Source organism: Pavona decussata, unplaced genomic scaffold (genome assembly GCF_977016875.1).
Source record: "Pavona decussata unplaced genomic scaffold, jaPavDecu1.1 SCAFFOLD_102, whole genome shotgun sequence".
Taxonomy (NCBI): Eukaryota; Metazoa; Cnidaria; class Anthozoa; order Scleractinia; family Agariciidae; genus Pavona; species Pavona decussata.
In genome coordinates, this window is record NW_028145517.1 from 8,299,709 (window position 1) to 8,320,000 (window position 20,292).

A 20,292-nucleotide genomic window follows, 5' to 3' on the forward strand; every position below is an offset into this window, starting at 1 on the left:
CCACAGCCATCCCACATGACTACATTGTCTTATATATACATGGCTGAATCTCAGTTTAAGTCAGTGAGGTGGAACTGAGGTGCCAACGAAAGGGATCTGTCTCATATATCTAGGGGCCGACTTTTCTCTCCCTCACTGTCTTGTCGGGACAAGGTATCGGAAAGCATCGCCGAACCATCTCCAGCTGGCATATGCGAACCGCGGGCCGAAATCTCGTAGTGTATCGTCATGGTACAACGCTCCGGCAAAACGTCCAGAGGTACCGCTGTCGGCTGTATTTGTCTCTTTTTCAACCATATTGATATTAAGGCTGGCAAGTCGCCCGAAGACATCGTAGGGAAAGAAACGTTTCAAGATATCTTGAAATGTCCTTGTCAAATTGTCGACGGGTATTGTTTAACAAATTCTGTACATTACGCTTCCTTGAAAATATAACATCGATAAATACATTTACGCGCAGGGAGGGTGTCCAACATCACGGGCCTGTTTCACAGGAAATTCCTTCGCGCATCTTGAGAAATTTTCGGAAAAATGCCAGGGAAACATGAAATAATTACGGCACAGCAGGATATTAACACTTGGGAAATTCGAAATCTTTTCCGTGAATGTCACTGAAAAATTGGCAGGATATTCCAAATTTTGGAGACGCCCATGTGTATTTTACGGCCTTTTCGAGTGGAAGAAAAGCGCTGGTCATGTTCTGTGTAAAATAGTTTTTCATAGAACAGTGGAGCCGTCGTTATTTCCTGGGGCGCCTTCAAATTTCATTGGTAAAGACGGTGTTAGAGTGAAAAGTCATAAACGATTTTTTACGCGCGCGACTGTGGTCCTGACAGGGAGGAAAAACAAACGAGACATTTTTTACCAAGCTAGAACCAGTGTTTTAATAAAAATTCTCAGATTTTTGGAAAAATTCCAGCCAGTTAACCGTCTCATGCATTCAGTTCCCAGCCAGCTCTATTCCAGCCTTCAGAGGAGCGGCCCATCAGGTACTCCTGATGAAAGGCTTCGTATGTCAATGTTCGATTTTATTCTCAATAATAATAAAGCGCATTTCAACTATCCTTCATCCCATCTTTGGGGTCCCAGGGGCAGATATTTGGGGTGAAGCTTAAAAATGGAGCTACGTCTTTATTTTCCTCTTGGATTTGTCTTCACCGACTTTGTCGACCGTATAGATTCACCCTGGTTCTTTTAACCCTAGAGTGCCCGATGTTGGCCCTTCCGTGCTAACGAAACTTCAAAACGACTTTTTTTTCGGTAGGCAGTCAATAAAAGTCGCGATTACGTTTCGAAATAAGGGCTTTAATTTTATTTACAAATTATAAGAAGGCTAGTAAGCACACAAACATTGTGAAAAGTGCACACATTTATTGGTACACAAGCACGTTTGGACAAATATATATGCATTGTAAGAATGTGCGCTTTATACAGTGCCTTTTGACTGAAGACGTTCAAAAAAACTTCTAAAACTAAAATTCCATGGAGTCTCTCCTCTCTGACTTTGGTTGAAGGATCAATTCCTTCCTGAGCTGATATTAATCAGCTTAACAGCTATACAAATTAATTATATAATAATGGTATGAATGGTAGAAAATTTCGTCATCTTGATTATCGCGGCGATAAAACTACATATAAAGTTTGCTCCATAAAGTACATTTCATCTGTTCTCTTTCCTTACTTTAAAATTCTTTTTTTTGTGTCGGGATTTCATTTTTTATTATAAATTTTCGACATATTTCGTCAACTGATCTTGGGGTGTGAGCGGTGAATCTTCCTGACCAATTGACAGGTCCGGGTCAGTAGGGGTCTGGATCGGGGGTAGTATTCTGGCACTAAACATCGGTTTATCCATCAACTGATTGTCCATTTGGGGCGTGGCCGCTTGATGCGGCGAGGGAGTGGGTCGTGGGGATGTGAGTGTCGTTTGTTGCGGATGTGGAGACATGGTGGGCTGTTGCCGTGGTGACGCCCCTGTTGGGTGCGGCTGTGGAGACATGACTGGTCGAGGTGACTGTGACGGATGTATACCTTGCTGTGGTGACATGGGATTGGCTGATTGTGGGGACATCAGATGTGAAGGAAACTGTGGCTGTTTTGCCTGAAAATGCTGCGGTAGAGACGCCTGCGTTTGACCGTTGTGTGGATGCATCATTCCCGCTTGTGAGTTGGTCAGTTGATTTTGAACCTGTCCTCTCCTCATTGCGTTCATTTGCGAAAATGGAGGTACCTGGGGTTGTTGGAACATATTTTGCTGCTGCTGTTGTTGTTGTTGCTGCTGCTGCTGTTGATTTTGCAGCTGCTGTTGTTGAAGAAGTCTTAGCCACTGTTGTTGTTGTTGTTGATTAACGCTAGCCTGTGATGCAATGGGCATCTGCTGCATGGGATTCTGCATGGGATGCTGCATATTCTGCATGCTCTGTTGCATGCTTGGATGCATTCCTTGTTGCATGGGATTCTGCATGCCTTGTTGCATACCCTGCATTCCTTGTGGCATACTTTGTTGCATTGCCTGTTGTTGCATACTGGGCTGCATGTGTTGCATATTCTGTGACATGCTGGGTTGCATAGGCTGTTGCATTCCCTGTTGCATGCCTTGTTGCATGCCTTGCTGCAGTCCTTGTTGCATTCCTGGAGGCATCCCTTGTTGCTGCTGCTGCTGTTGTTGCTGTTGTTGTTGTTGCTGCTGCTGCACAATCTGCCGTTGCTTTATAAAAGCTGTCATTAGCTGTGGATGTTGTTTCAGAATTTGAAGTACTTTAGCCTGCTGCTGGGGGCTGCTTGGAGACTTGAGCGTATGCAACAACTGCTGCAGAGGAACCGGCACGTTGGGTCGATTCTGCTGAGGTCCAACAGTAGGGACGCCTTGTTGTCCAGCCTGCATCGGGGGGAACTGTTGCTGCCCTCCAGGCATCATAGGATTGGGGTGGTTCATCTGTTGTTTTTGGAACCATTCTAACACTGCAGGATTCATGCCCGGGTTGCCTGGAGCTCCTGATGTGGGCTGCATCGGTTGTTGCATAGTTTGTTGCATGGCTTGAGGCATGTTCTGAGGCGGCATGCCCTGAGGGGGCATACCTTGGGGGAGGGTTTGTCCGATACTCTGCTGTGCAAGAGCTGGATTCTGCTGTCTCATCATTGCTGGAGGTGCCATTGGCCCAGAAGGTGTAGCCATAGTTGGAGGCTGTTGTTGTGGAAAACTTTGCTGGGGGTGTGGTACATTGCGACCCTGCATTCCCATTGGTACACCACCACCTACAGCCTGCATAGTGGCAGCCTGGGCGATTTTCTGCGCTGCTTCCACTGCACGTGGCGGAGGACCACTAATGACAGGCTTCTGAGGCATTACAGGTGCTTGGTAGGGTGGAGGCTGTTGAGGGGGTTGCAATGCAGGATGCGGTTGTCCCATACCTCCAGGCCCACCCACATTAGGTGGCATGTTCTGACCTGGCATTTGAGGCGGTGGTTGCATTCCGTGACGTTGCATTGTAGCCATTCGACGGCGAAGTGTCTGGGACTGAGCAAACCTCTGCTGTGTTTGTTGCTGTCTGAGTTTGAGTTTAATGTGTCGACAGAATGGTACGACACACTCCCTCTCTAAACAGTGCTTTGCATGATAACAACAAAGATGAATAAGCTCTTGACAAATTCGGCAGCCACCTCCCGTTTTTCGCTTGCAGGTTTTTGTGTGCTCCACAACACGCTTCATCTTGGCACAGCTTGCAAGCTGACAGTTGATCTCACGGCAGTGGGTTGCATGTACCAAGCTCTGTATACAACGCTGGATCTTTAACCTTCGTTCCTCTTGTGCACTGAGCTGAGGTCGTTCCTTTTCACCATCTTGTTCTTGCTGTTGATCCAAATCTAAGTCTAGCCCCAGCTTCTCCATTTTGTGCTCATGACCTTTCTCGTTGTAGCATGGCACACACAGGTCGTAGTCCTGCAAAAATAATAACAAATATCTAATGTCACATTATAGATCTGTAATTTTTTCTGAGGGGATTTATAACAAGACCTTGTTTTTAAGTTATACTGCGCGAAAAGTTCTCTTGTGCAACTTGAAACAACTTTGAAGCAATGTTGATTCAAGCCTAACTCTAAACTTGTGGACCTTGTGCCCACCACAAGACACAAGTTACGTTAACGCATACCCAAAGCCTTTGTTTGATTTGGAATTTTCAAGATTTGATGTTGTATTAACTACCATGCTACAGTCGAATCGGCCATGATGTAAAATAACGATTACATAAACAGTGATCGTTACTGTACCTCACAATCATTGCAGTGATAGCGTGTTTCCACAGGTCTCCTGCACAAGTTGCAGCTGTAGACAAACCGGTCCTGGCCCTGGAGCTCCACCAACATTGCCATAGTGGAGTACTTGGCTCTTCTCAGCGATGAAAATTCATAATGCTTCTCACGGGAGAGGGTCAAGAAAGCATCACGGCCATCCATGATGTCGCAGTTCATCAGAGGATCTGGATCACTTGTTTCTGGTGTCTTGCGGCCATTCAGTCGAATAACAAAGAAGACCTGAAAAATACGAACGAACGGAATGTGGTTAAGGTCGATCCTTGGACACCAACCATGAACTCTTTACCTCTCAAAGATGTTCCTAGATTTCCACAAACAACAACACAACACGTTACAAGAGAATTTTACTCGGTAGCTTTAATTAGAACAATCTCGCTCAAAAACTTTACAGAAAGGATAAGAAACATCATCACAAAGATCACCGCAGAGGCAGTATTGCAATCCACTGTACAGAAAAAGATGGCGGCCGTACATTTTACCACAATACCTTGCAAACCTAACCAAGCCAATAGGCACATAGAAAGCCACGTTTGTGCGAAATTCGTCCCTGTACTAACAACATTGTGTATAAAGGTTTGAAATTTTTAGAACTTTTCTGTGCGTTTTATGAGCGTTTTGGGGGTTTTCTTACGTTAAGTATTATAGGTAAATGTACCAGTAGCCATCTTTCTCGGTACGGTGGATTAAGCCATGCATTCACGTACTGTGCCTTTTAATAACATACGGACTATGAACTTCGCGACCCAACTAACGATTTGCCTGTTTTACTGCCGTCAATTATAATACCGGAGGCAACCTGCCGACCACAAAAAGTACAGAAACCGACAAAGTGGATCAATATCCGCCAATCACAGTACACAAGCATAACCTGTTACCCCGTTGAGCCAAATGTTGTTTTGTTAGAAGTCCGCTGCTGTAACTGACGGCAGTGAAAAACGTAACGGCTGGTTGAACCTTGAGAGTCCGCATGTTATTGAAAGGCGCAGTGAGCTACAGACAACAAGCTAGACTGTTCAGATTACTTGAGTAATATTACCAACAATGAAGCCTCACCTCTCTGTGTTTCTCCATGGTGTTGTACAGTCTCTGCGACAAGTCACACAAGCCCGTTACTGGACCGCTAGTCTTCTTCGGGTTCTTGCGGTTATTCGCTTTGCTTTTCGTCCCCTTCTTGTTGTTACTTCGTTTGTTGTTGCCTTTATTTTTGCTCCCTGGAGTGCCCTGCAAGAACAGAAATAATTTCTTGTCCAAATACTGTATCTAGCAAAGTCGATCACAACTGGCTACAACTTCTGACTTGTGAAAACAGGTTAGCGTGTACTACCCAAAACTCTTGGAATCATGCACGTGAATTTTGAGCCTTGAAAACACACTTGCTCCAAATTGCCTGTATTTTTGTCTACAAACTAGTTACCAGGTCAGAAACATAGTAGTTCATTTTTATATTCTTATTCACAAAGCTTACAATTTTGAAGAATAAATTGTATTGCCTTTTCTAAAAACCCAATTCCCTTCACTAAGAGATTATCAAATGCAAATAAAAGCAAGTATACAAAAAACTCATTCTGACAGATGCTGGTGCCAGTGACCTGAAAGGTAACAGCATTCTCTGAAACAAATTATTACCTCTTTACTAGCAGTTTCGGCAGCTGCCGCGGCAGCAGCAGTTTTTCTCTCTTCCTCTTCCAGGTCAAGCTCCTTAATGCTGTCTTCCAGTGCATTTGGCCAGAAGTCTCCATCGAAATAAGGTAATTCCTTTGCTGTTTTCAACCCATCATCGTTGGCTTGCCTTAAGATGTCCTACAACATCAATAAAAATTTGCAGTTAGTAGCAGAAAACAAGTGACTTTTGATGCTTGAGCGAAAACCAAGAGAGCTAACAGCTTGCAGTCTAGACAGGCAGGCATTATTTCAGCTTGATAAAAAGGTTAAGCTTTGCAGGACGTAAGGTCGTGTCCGGGTACAGTAAATGAAACAAATATAAAAGGACAAAAAATTCAAATGTATCCAACACTATATACAACTCATAATAATACACAAATACTATACTATATGGCTGATACATGTATGTACCCGTGGATAGTCTGGAAGCCTAACATAAGCCATTACCCAGACTCTTTTCTGTGTCTTCTGCACATAGGGAACTGCAGTTAGACTACTGTGCAAGGTTTCTTTGAAAGCTGAATTATAGTTGACCAAGAGAATTCCATTTCTCTCAATAAAATTGCTTTTTAAGGTCTGTTATTACAGTAAGTAAGATTTCAAGTTGACATTAAACCTGGATTAGCTGGAGTGTGGGGAAAATTCATTTTATGCAATTAGAGTAGTTACCTTGTATTCAATGACAACACGTTCTCTGACTGCCAAATCAAGCATCTTCTTATACCAGTCAACAAGTCGCTTGTGCTTGGGAATCTTCTGTTCAATAGGATGGCAGTGGAAAATGTAGTCATCTCCTTCACTGGGTGGGCACGCCCAGATGTGAGCCATTTGATACCTAAAGAGATCACAGATCAATCAATCAATCAAAAACCAAATCATCCAAGTAACCAATGCATCAATCACAACTCAGTAAGCTGGCAGTTTTCTAGATTAGCCTAACGGCTAATTTACACATACAGTGGAACCTCTCCTTACGGACACCTCTATAATACGGACAGTTCACTTGGTCCCTGAGAGACTGAAATCCATATATGAAGCCTACCTCTCTAAAACAGACACCTCTATAATACAGACACTTATTCCTGTCTCCTTGGTGTCCGTAATAAAGAGGTTTGACTGTACCAATTTATTGGCCTGACTGATCAGTAGGTTCAATTGCATGGGTCAATAAATTGACGTGTTACAATAAATATTCAATTGTCAGCTCATATCCTTTCTCTATGTGTAGCGGGGGGTTGGGGGAGGGGGGGGGGATTGACCTTTTAAATCTGGCTGATTTCTGTCTGCTCACTCCTTTTCTTTGTCACATCGGGCCAAATCAACCCGATTAATTGATATGTGTAAATTAGCTGTAAATGAGGGCGGTTAATGAAAAAATGTATGGGGAAGGGTATAACCAAAATCTGGCCAAGTAGCTGCCAGCCTTAATTGGTGGATTTGACCTGCGACCTATTGTTATCTGACACACTGTCAATCTGTTCAAATGTGAGGAGCCATTTGTCTGCCTAAAGTAAGCCCCAACGTTCACAAAAAATCAACCCCACCACAATGGCTAAAACAAAAACAAGACATACCCTTGCTGTCCAACATGCTCAAGGTAACCAATGAGGATCTGGTGGTAGACAGAAGTACGTAGGTGACGTGGCTGGAAGAAGTGGACACTGTCCAAGTACGAGATGTAAACACGACGCGTATTGGGAAGGGGGCATTCAGAGCCATATTCCTGTACATGCATTCCAAAGAAACACACATCCACTCCATCAATCTCCTCAAAAGCAAACATGGCTTTTGCACGGTAAGGAAATGACTCTGGAAAGCTTCCTCCATCGTATCTAAGGAAAGGAAAATTTAACAGTCTTATGATGTTTGTTAGCAATGAAAGTATTGGCACAATTCGGATGCATCCATATCAAGTAGAATGTCAAGGGGCAAGTTGCACAGGCCCACACCACTAACACTTAACTAGCTTCGATAGCATGAAGAACCTAGGAGTACTGCAACCATTCACACCTCAGTGGGATGCTACTTCACCCCAGCATAACTTTATATGCCTCGGTAGAGATAGACAAGGTGGAATAGAGCTTCTAGTCTAAGGAAACAACACGACAATGAACAGAACAAATGATGGATCAGAGAATTAACTCCGTAGTGTATGTTGTAGCGCTATGTGAACCGATGAATTTCCCACTGAGTGTTAACCCTAATAAGAAAATGGCGGACTGCACAAGGAAAAGAAAAAATCTTTGACCTTGGCATGAATTGAACCCATGGCATCCGCATTTTGATCACCGGTGATCTGCCGACTCAGCTACTAGGCCAGACAGGAGCAAATCTGAGGCTTGTCTGGGAGCAAGTCTGAGTCAGAGAACAAGCTAGCCTTGCACAGCCAACCCTCTCATCTTCACATGGAAAGGCCCACCAACTACCACTGCACTAAAAATACTGACATACTTCAAGTATCAATAGTATCAATTTTTTTGGACTCCTTAAATCCCTTAACTGACCTTGACTTCATTCCTGGTTTGACTTCAACTTGCTTATCAAAGGAGGAAACGACTCTTATCGTCACATTTCCAGGACAGTTTTCTTTACTCAAGAAGCTATTCACTCGATTCTCAATCAGATCACCAAGCTTGGTTGTTGGAAGTTCTAAGGAAAAGCAAAGCCTGGTTACTGCAATTCCAAGAAACAAGTACACGATACAAATACTCACAGCAGTAGTTTTACAACTGCACTTACTCTTTGCAGTAAATCTGTTTTCTTTCCTCTTCACACCCCTTTTTGCTAAACAGGCATCACACTGATAACTGCAAAAGAAATGAGCAGTTGATTAACAAATATAATTTTGGAGACATTCTAATCTCTAAATTCTTATTTCCAGACTTTTGGGTAACAAGAGAAAGAAAAGCTATCTGTCTTACAATGTAAGATTATTCATAACGTCCTTTATACAAATAAAAATAAAATAAAAATAAAAATAATAACATTCTATACAAAATGGAAAAAACGCAAACCCCTATTGCCCTTATTGTACCAATATTGAGCAAACTATCTCACATTTATTCTCCACAAGTGTGATAGCTTGCCCATTTTGGTGCAAATTTGTCAATTGGTACAACTCGCTCCACACAAAAAATAACTACACTTTCCGAAAAAGAAATTATCTACAGTGTGTTAAATGACTGGTCAGCTTGTTCAACCCTCAAACATCTGATCATAATAGGAAAGTACTTCGTATATACTAATGCGATTAATGAAAGAATGTTCTAATTTGCAGATTACATTAATCTTGTATATGATAAAATTGAAACAGAAAAATACACATCCGTAATGACAAATACTTGTACAATCTTTGTTAAAAAGTAGCGTAGGTTTTTACATTAGCGAATTGTTATCTTTTTCTTTTTTGTAAAGCTATGCACTTTGTTCTAATGTAAGGTTTGGTATTGGAAGTATTGTAAATATCGTTACTATTGTAATTAGTGTAGGTTGATGTACGTACATATGTATTGTGAGCTTTGTAAGTATTATAAGTATTGTAAACTTGTATAGTAAACATCCTTAGCATTGTAAGTGTAGTACTTAGTAAGTATTGTTAGTATTGCAAATCAGATTGCAATATTGTAAGTAGTGTAAGAGGTGTTTAGTATTGTAAACATTGTATTCTGCAGTAAGTAAAGCTAATTAAAATTGATTAAGAAAAAGAATATCAATGGTATTCCACTGCCAACTTCAACATTTATTTTAAATTGTTAGTTGCAATGGACTGAGTAGCAGTTGCTAATCTAGGTAGACCAATCATACAATCATTGAAAAGAACAAATTAGAACAGACTTGTATTCTGGAATCCTGTCAATAGATGCCCTCTCGGCTATTTGCCAACAAAATGTGACACCTAGTCATAAAACATTCCTGTCAACTTTTTTACTCTACAGTGAGCGATGCAAGTATAAAATTCATTTTGAAAGAGATGAAGATTGATAGAGACAGCATGGCCAAGCAGTTAGGATGTCAAGACTCGAAATCCAGGTGCTGCGTTCAAGCCCCACTCTGGCCGCAAGCTGGAGTAATTTCTCAGTAGCCCCTTGTTCAACTCTTTGGCCATGCTTGTAAATAGCCAGCTGGTCTGCCTCCTGCCAGTTAGGATTTTTGACCATGTTATGATCAATTGAAATTAATTCTTAGTGCAGTTCAATGCTTGGGCTTACCAGCACTTGTGCTATAAACACTGCTGACGGAATGAGTAGAAATGCTAGAACAGTGTGAACACTTACCCAGTTGGCCAGATGTACAACAGATAGCCAACACAGATTTGGTGTACCTTTCGACCACAGTCAATACACTCCTCAAATCTGTGCCAAACAAAAAAACAAACAAACAAACAGTAAGAACAGAGACTGCATGGAGCACCTTCTACAAGTTGAAATGTCTATTAATTTTGAGGAACAATTTGAGAAAATCAAAGTCACTTACGGTTCCATGTCAAGATGGTCATTCTTCATCTTTTTGAAATTTTCTTTTGACACTGTGCTGAAATAAGAATTAGAAAAAAAGAATGAGACTCACAGGAAACTACATAGAAGTTACCAGAAAAAGAGGATCTTGTGTGGTGGGTATATATATAAAAGGACAGTGAGAAGAGATCCAGAAATGTAGTAGAAATGATGATTCTGACCACGTGTAAACAGCTTTTTACCTTTGCATCATTGTAGTATCGTCTCCAAGGTTGACTTCATTACCGGGGATCTCCTCAAAGCATCTTTCACAGTAGTGATATCTACATAGAACAAGACATGAATAAATATATACACCTGATAGCTCATTTACACTGATAACTTAAGGAACAGTAAACGATGACAACAACGATAGACCAAGAAACACAGTACAATTATGATGGTGAGATGATAATGAAATGGTTTGTGGCAGTGATTAGAATGATGCTGCTCTTATTGTAAAGGAATAAAGACATACCGATTTTGATAAGTCCAGTACGTGGCATCTCTTGGAATTGTACACAAGTGCTTTCCATAGCAGCACAACACTTGAGGGTGGAAAATATACTGAAAGCACAACATACATGCAAGCACGTATTAACCTCACAAAATAAAGAGGTTAAAGGAGAGTGAAACATAAAGTAAAACTCACTTGTGTTTGATGTAAATATTTTTACCTTTCTTCCACAGCAATATCCTAGACTTCTCATTACAGGATCAATTTCTTGTTCAAACACCTCAGACAGCTGTGGAATATGAAGGTTACAATAAACATTACTGCCTCAGTTCATAGGAATTTAGTCTGCCTTAAATTGAAAAAAGTAAACCAAGATCTCAAACTTTGAAAAATATGACAAAATCTCTTACCTTTGTACAATATTTATATACTCTTGAGGTTTTTCTATTATACAACCAAGCATTATCAAACATGAGCCAGACATCATCACAGTACTACAAAACAACACAAAACAGAATGGTTAAAAGCTTAATCACCATTTTTTCCTCTTCTCTTCTCACCATAATCTGCTTGACCTTCACTTAGTACTGATCTTAGTACATTGGACATAATTCTCCTCTATCAGCTGAAAGCAAAGTTCTCTTGACTTCCAAAAACTTAAAGCAGCCCTCTAAAAAGTGTTGGTAGACAGCAACTGTGCTCATTACAGATAATTATTTAGCTCTTGCTCTATTATTGGACATTTCTTTGACTCCTCTAACAGGTAAGAGAACAGACCTTTAACATGGTAATTTAAAATTATGATATAGGTAATGAAAAACTATTGACACTGCTGCAAAGAGCATCTTTAAATTAATAAAATGGCCAAGTCTGAGGTTCTTGTCTATAAAACATACCGAAGATATAATTACATAAATTCAGGACTTTTTGCAAACAATTGTGCAAAGACCAACAAAACTTGCCAATTTCCATACAAAAGTCTATAAAATGTTCAGACTTAATGACTTCGCTACTTCAAAAGATGTAAGGCTCTCAAACATGGCCTGTTTACTAATTTTAAGGTGTTCTTTTCAGCAGTGTCAATTGTTTTGCTTTACTGGCTCTACATCAAAAAGTTAAATTACTGTGATAGGGGATAATGGCCCCTGCTGTCTACTACTGCTTTTGTACTGCTCCCCACTACAAAATGCTTTAGAGATCTGATACAGAAAGTATTGTGCTCATACTAACCTCCCATGGGTTATTGTACTGTCCAGCATCCAGTTTTCGTTTAATTGTAGAGAGATCCATAGGATGTCGCACTATTTCAAAGTAATCCTGTAAAATTCAAAGCATTTTATTAATACCATTGATTTTCACATTTTAATTGCAGTTATTTCAAACATGTTACAAAGAGAATATTACAGAAAATGTACTATTTCTGGTTAGTCGGTACATCAGCCATGGAATCAAATATCATAGGGCTCAGAATTTGGCACCAAATTTGCCACTGCCAATGGAAATCTTGCTTATGTCTGCCTTGGTAGCATTAAGCCAGAAACCACACAAATAAGCAAGCGAAATGTAGCTTTCTGTAATGATGCTTCACTTTGATTTAAGATCAATAACTTCTCAATGAAGATTCTTCCAAAAGAGTTTTGCCCTTCAGTTTTCACTTAGACTTAAGCTTTTGAAGACATTTTTAACAAGTGAGATGAAAACCTCAGTAAACTTGTAAAATTTGGGGATTTGTGTTGATCAGCTTTTGAAAAAACAGGCCCAGAAGGAACTGGCTACTACAGGAAAAAGTTATCTGAGCCATGTATTGATGATGTTTAAGACTAAGTTGTGTTTATTTTACTGAAGATTTACAACTGTTTCATTTCAACTTACCAGACAACCCAGAAGCTTTGGATCAACAGGTTGTCTAAACGGAAGGGACTCTGGTTCCTGTTTATATAACTTCTCTAAAGTGGGCATGAGTGCTAGCCGTAACTCCTCTGGAAGAAAAACTGGAGACAGGTGAAATCATTATAAAATTGTTTACAACGCAACATATGAATTTACCTCCTTGTACATATAGGTTGATGCCTGTTACGAGGCTCATCTCAAATATCCACTTACGACTCACACATGTTTTTTTAATATTACTAAGCGGTTACGGGATTTTATTTATTCAAGGTTTTAGCTAAAAGGATGACAGGCTGCCCACTAAAAATTCACCTTATCTTTTAAAATGGGATTCCTTTTGAATCACAAAACACAACAAATGCCTGAAATACATGTATGAGTCTAGAGATTTTACTGTTAACAGTCACAGATTCCTACCTTTCTTAAGTGGAAACCGCATTGTACCAGCTGCAGGAATTGACGAAGAACTGGATGGTTTGGGAGAGGAACTAGGTGGTGCTACAGGTTGTGTTGTACATGTTGTTGCTGAGGGTTGAGGTTCTTGTTTAATTTGAGGAATAGTGGTACCAGTTTGGGCAGGGGAGCTGGATGGTACAGGACCAGACACACTGTCTTGCGCCTAACATTATAAAAAGCAACACTGGTTTATAGAAGCTGTAATATTACTGATGAGAACTCATGCAGTAACTATTACTACTACTTTGCCTGCAAAAGTTCTATAGAATAAAAATGAAAATGAATTAAAAGCTTAATTTCACATCAAAGTCTCTCATTAAACTTTGATTCTTGACGTTCACAGGAATTTCCCTCAAGACATGCAACTTGAAGGTAACTAGCCTGAGTGGGAGTCATTTCCTTCCCAAACAAGCATGAAAAAAACAACAAATGCTTAAAGGGGAGAAAAAACAAAAAATGGAGGAGGGAAGAAGAGGGAACCTTTTCTCCCTCTCCCTCCCCCGTCTCAATTTGTTTGCTCCATTTTGACTTCGCGAGCCTCCCATGCTCTTGGAAAAGAAACAACTTGACTGCTTACAAAACAGCTAAATAAAGAGAACATACCTTGGCCTGTCCTTGCTGTGGTTGTGGGGGAGGAGGAGTGGAAGGTTCAGTCTTAATTGTTTGCAACTGAGTCTGTAAATTAGGTTTGCTCTCAGTTGCAGAACCATATCCATTTGAGTTTGACTGGTCCCCTTGAGATGAAGGTGACTGTGCCTGAGTATTAACATTTCCAAGATTTTTTCCAGTTGAATCACGAGGTGGAGTTTTTCCCTGAGAACGAGGGGGTGTCATCATCTGTCCTGAAGGGGACATCTGGTTGGGTATGGGCTGCTTCGAAAGAGGAGTTGCTGAGGGTTGTGCTGTTTGAGACTGTGGGGCCGAAGGTGCTTGACCTGCCATCGGTAGATGTGGTGACATCCTGCCTTGAAGAGGTGGTGAGGTCATGGAAGGTACTTGTGTTGAAGAGTTTTGAGGCTGCATTGATACAGGTGAAGCCACGTCATAGGGGGGCTGTCTGTGCTGCTGAGCAGCGGCGACTGCTGCCGCTTCTGCTTGTGCTGCTGTCATTGCTGTTGGAATCTGGGACCCACCCAAGTCTCCATTCAGTTGTTGAAATTGACTTAGATTGCCTGGAGACAAAAGAAACAAGTCAGTAATGATCCATTGCAAGCTACATTGCATTATTCATAAATCCATTTATGTATTCAGTATCATTCAGTCAATGTTGTTCTTAAGTTTTCTTTCAACATCTCAGTCAAGTATATTAGGCTTTCACAATAACTCAGACTCAATTTGGTTGCTTGTTTGCCCTTAACCCTTGTTTCCTCCTTGGACATGACCTTCTTTCAACCGGCCAACTGAAGACTCCTCATACATGTATGCACACACAGTTAATCACTAAGTTGCTTCACTGATTGTTTCCTCTTGATGTAAGACTAAGTGTTCAGTTGATTGGATAGGCAAATGGTAACCAAAATAACAACACCACAAACAACTGCTGAATCAAATATGAGCATTTAAAACATCACTTATAATTGGCAGCTTTCTTACCTTGTCCACCCCCAAGAGGCAGATTTCCCCTCAGCTGTTGACGAAGTCTCCTTTGTCGTTTTTCCTCTAATTCTTTTTGAATGTTATATATTTTTTCAGCTAACAGATGATAATATTCCTCCTGGAGAAACATAAGCAAAACAAAGTTACATTTTTTTAAAAAAAGCTTTGTTACATTCAAGGATGGTGCCTCCTTTTTCTACTGTTTGCGATAATTCTAAAAGTATAATTTCTTAATGATGGTACCTACCAATTCAAAGGTATTTTGCATAGTTAAAGCCACGGAAGTAAAAAAGATCTTAGCAAGGGCTTTTGAAACCCAAAAAGAAAATTTGACGCAAACCGCACATTTTTCAGAGGTCATTGAGCTTCGAGGTGGGGGAAAAAAAGACCATACACTGTCATGTTTGTAAAACTTTTTAGAATTATTATGGCTTAGGTATCTCTAAAAAATGTATAGTTACCCCCACTTTTCTTTTTTGATTTTAATAGCCCTCGCTAAGATCTGCTTTTCCTACATAGTCAAAGGCCATGCCAAAACACCTCTGTGTTAAAAGGTACTGTCCTCAAGACACTTAAATTGAGTTTTCTTTTTCACAATCTGATTTCCAGGAAAGTCATTCGCCTTATTTACAGAAAAACATTCCCAACATGAAATCTCCACATCTCGTTCATTAGACATAAGTCACAGCAAATTCTCCCAATTCACAAAAATTAGTATTGCGAGATATCATAATCCAAACTCAAGAAATTAAAGGAGCACTTTGAATCTCCACAGGTGCCTTACAAAAAACCTTGCAGTGAGGTCTGTTACTTTAAAACGAACCAAGGACACATTTTAACACTTTAGGCTAAAAAAAACTTAGAAAACTGCTCTTGTTTACAAATGTAGTAGGAATGCAACACAACACTTAACTATTCAGTAACTGTCAACTAGAAACACTCTTACAGTATGTTCAATTCATTGGATCATTGTCTGTGTTGCAGGAAGTGAAAAACCAGAAATTTGTAACATCTCACCAAACATCACTGACATTTTACCTTCAGTTGCGACAAGCATCTCCCTTTATTAAGAAATATAACATTCCCTATTTACCACAAGGCATATCAACTTACCCTACTATTTGCTGTTTCGTACATATCTCCCTCTACTTTGCGTGCATAAGAAACAAGATTGCCCATGCGTCGATCTCTAAGGGCAGCAGGGTCATGGACTGGAGTGGGGAAGATAGCTGTGACCCTGCAAGATACAATTTCAATGTTTAATTACAGGTGACTTAGGCCTGCTTGCATAACCCTATAAGCACAAGCAGTCAGCTGCATCTAAATTCTCCTTACAATATCTGCACTTGATCAAAAAAAAAAAAAAAAAAAACAGGACCTGAGCGTAAGGGAAACAATCACCAGAGGTGAAATACTTTGAACCAATTTTTTTTTTCACAAATTTGCCCACCTGTTACCACAAGAAAGAGAGAGTAACAATGAGGAGAACAGGCATGTCAACTTTGGGGATAAATGGATAAAACAACTTAAGCTTCCTGTGTTCTGAAGAATTTTTCGATGCTCTCTTTTGCTTCCTACACCCCTTTACCCTTTCACCAAACTACCCAGGTTTTCAAGGAATCCTATTTGTCTCTCCAGACAAACTATAACAACAAAGTACCAACTTACAGTTTATGTACGAGATGATTCCTGAGATCTGGTGTCACATGCTGATGCCATTCTTTTGGGCCACGATTTCCATTTGCAGTTGTGCTAGAAAAAGAAACATGTGGCAAAAGCATTTGGTATGTTTGACCAGATCAGGTTGCTTTGGTTAAAGATTAGCTATATCCATACTGCAAAAAATGTATCAATTGGCCTACTTTCAGTTGGAATAAACGCTTGGTTTTATCAACAGTGTTGATAAGGTAATTTGACCACCATAAAGAGATTCAAGCGCTGGCCTTTCGAGCATTGGCCCTTTGATAATGCGAAGAATTTGCTCTGACAAAGGGCTAACGCTCGGAACTTCAGCACTTGAATCTCTTTACGATAGCCAATTTACCTCATCAACTCTGTTTATAAAACCAAACATTTGTTTCCACTCCCCACTGAAGCAGCACCACAGTTTTTTTAAGCCTGCCGCACACTCAAGGAAAGAGCTGAGCAAACTGCCTTGCAAGGCGATCAGCTCAGCTCTTTCATCACATGTGCGGTTGTGTTTTCGTGAGTTTTTCGCCTTGGGAGGCCGTGACGAAAATATCTGTCATGTTTGATATTTGAGATTTCACCTTGTGAAGCACAATTCTCACAAAAACTCAACCACACACTTGAGGAAACAGCTCAGCTGATTGCCTCGCGGTCTCTCACAAGGCAGTTTGCTCAGCTCTTTCCTCAAGTGTGCAGCAGGCTTTACAAACTAACTCCCTTTATTACTTTCAGTGGGAATTGCTAAAACAAACAAGATAAATTTTTTCTCACCTGGTGGCTGTTATGGACGATTCACCAGATGATCTGTTGTCTGTAATGCAGACAAAAGGAGAAACGTTAAAAAGAAAATTCACAGTCTTGCAGGGGCGTAGCTACATGCACACACATGCGCAAGTGCGTACCTGGAAAAACATTGAAGATTGAAAAAAGGAAAAAAAACAAGAACAAAACAAACCCCAAAAGTATTAAAAATATTGTATTTGGAGAGGAAAGGAGTAAGGATTAAAATTTAAACTGAAGAGTTCTTTGAAGGCATGATAAAACTTGTAAGGCTGTTGCTATGTACTTAAAACTTCCACAACAAGCCTGAAGTACAGTTTTATTAGCTGACCTGCCAGAGACAGTGCAGCATCCGATCTCATCAAAGAATTTGGCCCTGAAATCAAATAGGAAATGTTTGAGTAAAAAGAGCATTTGAATTTGCTATGCTTTTTCATACCACAAACTTGTAAGGATCAGGGCAAGGCTAGGGGTCCGAAACAAATGTGTCACATTCAAAAATCCTAGGTTTAGCCTCTTAAGTCAGCTGTGCCTGTTTGTTTATGTCTTGCTTCAGTGCCTAAAACTGAAAGGTGCATATTAATGAGGAAATATTGTGAGAAATATTAGCATTTGATGATGGTGCCTACTAGTGCAAAGATATTTTTATGTAGTTTATGACTATGCGAAAAAAAACAAAAAAATCTGACCAAGGGCAAGTGGAATCCAAAAAGAAAATTAGTGGTATATATATTTAAGCAACAATAACTCTAAAAAGCTGTTAAATACAAAACAGTGTATGCCTTTTTTTTTATAGAACCTCAATTATCTCTGAAAAATGCGTGGTTACCCCAATTTTCTTTTTGGATTTCAGTAGCTCTTGCTAAGATAATCTTTTCCTACATGGTTATAAACTGCACAAAAATATCCCTGTATTACTAGGCGCCATCCATAGGAAACCCAAATTTCTTGAACCATCCTGAGATGCGCAAAACATATGTGCAGTAGCAAAAAGGAGGCACCGTCCTCAAGTTCATTATAAATGTAAACCTAACTTAGTCATTGTTTTGTCATCCTTGTGACTCAAAACAGTGAATGTTTGCGATCTGAGGGGTGCTGAATGGCTGTCTACTGTACATAATACAAAAAGGGAGGAAACCAGATTTTATACCAAGTAGTGAGGCCAATTTTACCCTGAAAATTGCATTGTACAACTTCCAAAACCACGCACCAGACAAGCCGAGTTCTCAAATAATCACAAGTTGTCAAATAATATTGTGCAATCAAGCAATCAAAACTCCTGCCAGTCATAGCTGGAGGTTTGTGTTCTGGCCTGTAACAGCCATACCACTTACTCTCATCTGATTGGATGCAATCAAACAATGACTTTTAATAACCTCATGCACTGGGAGGGGAAGCAGGGGCAAACAACCAGCAACAAATGTTCTACTAACTACCATGGGGCAAGGCACATGAATGGCACATGAAAGAAACCTGATAAGAAGACAAGTTCATCATTCCTATCCCAGAGTAGTTAGTAGAAAGTGTATCGCTGGTTATAGATTTGCCCCTGCTTCCTATCTCACAGAATGAAAAGGCATGGCAAGGAAAAGGCATTTCAGGTTTTTGAAAAAGTTCCAATTGAATGGTATGAGAAGAAACCTCTAGCACTCAGCTTGGCTGGAATGTCGTTTTGGCACTGGACCAGACTGAAATCCAGCTTTCCTCCCTTCCTCTATTCTTATTTGCTGTAGAGGGCCACACAAAACCCTTTGAACTGCTAATACAAATTTGCTGTTTTGAGCCACAATGACAACAGAACACAGTTACCGAGGTAAGTTTACATTTTATGACAAACTTAAAGTGGAATATTCCTCACAATATTTCACCATTAATGTGAACCTTTCAGCATTCCCATACATTCCCTTATGTTTTCACAACTATAAACATTCACAAAATAGGCTCACAATTTGTGAGCGGTCCCTGCATATGGTCATAATACTTTGTTTGTCACAATATAGACTAGATGGTGCAAGGATTAAACCATGGATACAGCCTGTCCATTGTTAATTGCGTCAAAAGATAAGAAACTTTGGTTTACAACACCTTTCCATCCATGCAGATAAATGTTGCAATGGACTATCTAGATCACTCTATACAAGGAAAAGGATAACAACTGTACCTATCATTACACAAAATAAAGGTTCTTACACACCACAAACTAATTATTTCTTACCAAATTGTTGTAATCTAGGCTCTCCATTTCGTGCTAAGGTAATTCCCAGAGCTTCGTATGCTCTCTCAAGGCCTGGAGCATTGCCTGGAGCATTCCCTGGAAGAAGAACAGTTTTTGAGTTATTTAAAAATGGCAAAAATTATTAAATATTTTTTTTGGCGATACAATCTGAGGACTGAATGGATAAATCCAGAGAAAAACATGCCTTGAAAGACATAGGCAGTAGCACACTCTGATTGGTTCCCTCAACAGCTAGAATTTTGCTTATGGAAGCCGATGAGTGGCATGAGCAAAAAAATCTTGGGCAGCGAACCAAGAAAACTTGTGACTTACTGTACGCATGTGTTGTGTACTTAGTGGAATAGCCACAGTTACTTGTTTTACAGCACATAAATCCTTAGTCAATCTTTTTTACTACATAAACATGAATGTTTTAGGCTCATTACCTCTTATTCTGTTATCAGACGCATGCTTCAAAGGAAGACAAACTGGACAATCCTGCCTTAGACAGTTTTTCCAGTGTGAAATTATTTGACGAGATGAAGCACAATGAGCAACTGGAAGAAGAAAAACAGGAGAACAACAAGTTTTCCCACATTTTAAAGAAACAGTGGGCAGTTAACAAAAGTAACCTCCTTTAAAATTTTACAACTTCTGTTCTAACTAGGAAAAACAACACTTTTACATTCTTGTTTATTGTTCTTGTCTATTAGTATTCTGAACACTCCTTTAGCATTACT

At 40.1% G+C, this 20,292-nt stretch overlaps 2 protein-coding genes across 3 annotated transcripts in view; one reads left to right on the plus strand and one right to left on the minus strand.

Annotated features, from left to right (window-relative positions):
• Positions 1 to 1,284: 1,284 nt before the first annotated feature.
• The window catches only part of LOC146472098 (histone lysine acetyltransferase CREBBP-like), a 23,137-nt gene continuing 4,129 nt past the window's right edge, over positions 1,285 to 20,292 (minus strand). Inside the window, exons 5-29 of one of the 2 annotated variants that reach the window (XM_085120660.1) lie at positions 19,999 to 20,109; positions 19,553 to 19,648; positions 17,669 to 17,713; positions 17,329 to 17,368; positions 16,537 to 16,620; positions 15,982 to 16,105; positions 14,866 to 14,986; positions 13,876 to 14,444; positions 13,234 to 13,435; positions 12,799 to 12,917; positions 12,157 to 12,243; positions 11,337 to 11,420; positions 11,147 to 11,215; positions 10,948 to 11,036; positions 10,673 to 10,753; positions 10,450 to 10,506; positions 10,251 to 10,328; positions 8,716 to 8,783; positions 8,481 to 8,625; positions 7,551 to 7,808; positions 6,646 to 6,811; positions 5,941 to 6,114; positions 5,368 to 5,535; positions 4,270 to 4,533; positions 1,285 to 3,940 (exon numbers count right to left, since the gene is read on the minus strand). In XM_085120660.1, coding sequence (XP_084976786.1) covers positions 1,721 to 3,940; positions 4,270 to 4,533; positions 5,368 to 5,535; positions 5,941 to 6,114; positions 6,646 to 6,811; positions 7,551 to 7,808; positions 8,481 to 8,625; positions 8,716 to 8,783; positions 10,251 to 10,328; positions 10,450 to 10,506; positions 10,673 to 10,753; positions 10,948 to 11,036; positions 11,147 to 11,215; positions 11,337 to 11,420; positions 12,157 to 12,243; positions 12,799 to 12,917; positions 13,234 to 13,435; positions 13,876 to 14,444; positions 14,866 to 14,986; positions 15,982 to 16,105; positions 16,537 to 16,620; positions 17,329 to 17,368; positions 17,669 to 17,713; positions 19,553 to 19,648; positions 19,999 to 20,109 — 5,519 coding nt within the window. In that variant the 3' untranslated portion in view covers positions 1,285 to 1,720. The remainder of the gene's footprint in view (positions 3,941 to 4,269; positions 4,534 to 5,367; positions 5,536 to 5,940; positions 6,115 to 6,645; positions 6,812 to 7,550; positions 7,809 to 8,480; positions 8,626 to 8,715; positions 8,784 to 10,250; positions 10,329 to 10,449; positions 10,507 to 10,672; positions 10,754 to 10,947; positions 11,037 to 11,146; positions 11,216 to 11,336; positions 11,421 to 12,156; positions 12,244 to 12,798; positions 12,918 to 13,233; positions 13,436 to 13,875; positions 14,445 to 14,865; positions 14,987 to 15,981; positions 16,106 to 16,536; positions 16,621 to 17,328; positions 17,369 to 17,668; positions 17,714 to 19,552; positions 19,649 to 19,998; positions 20,110 to 20,292) is intronic. The other variant, XM_085120661.1, reaches the window with a different exon arrangement.
• The window catches only part of LOC146472099 (ubiquitin-fold modifier 1), a 37,766-nt gene continuing 27,870 nt past the window's right edge, over positions 10,397 to 20,292 (plus strand). The window contains exon 1 of the mRNA XM_085120665.1: positions 10,397 to 10,403. Coding sequence (XP_084976791.1) covers positions 10,402 to 10,403 — 2 coding nt within the window. The 5' untranslated portion in view covers positions 10,397 to 10,401. The remainder of the gene's footprint in view (positions 10,404 to 20,292) is intronic.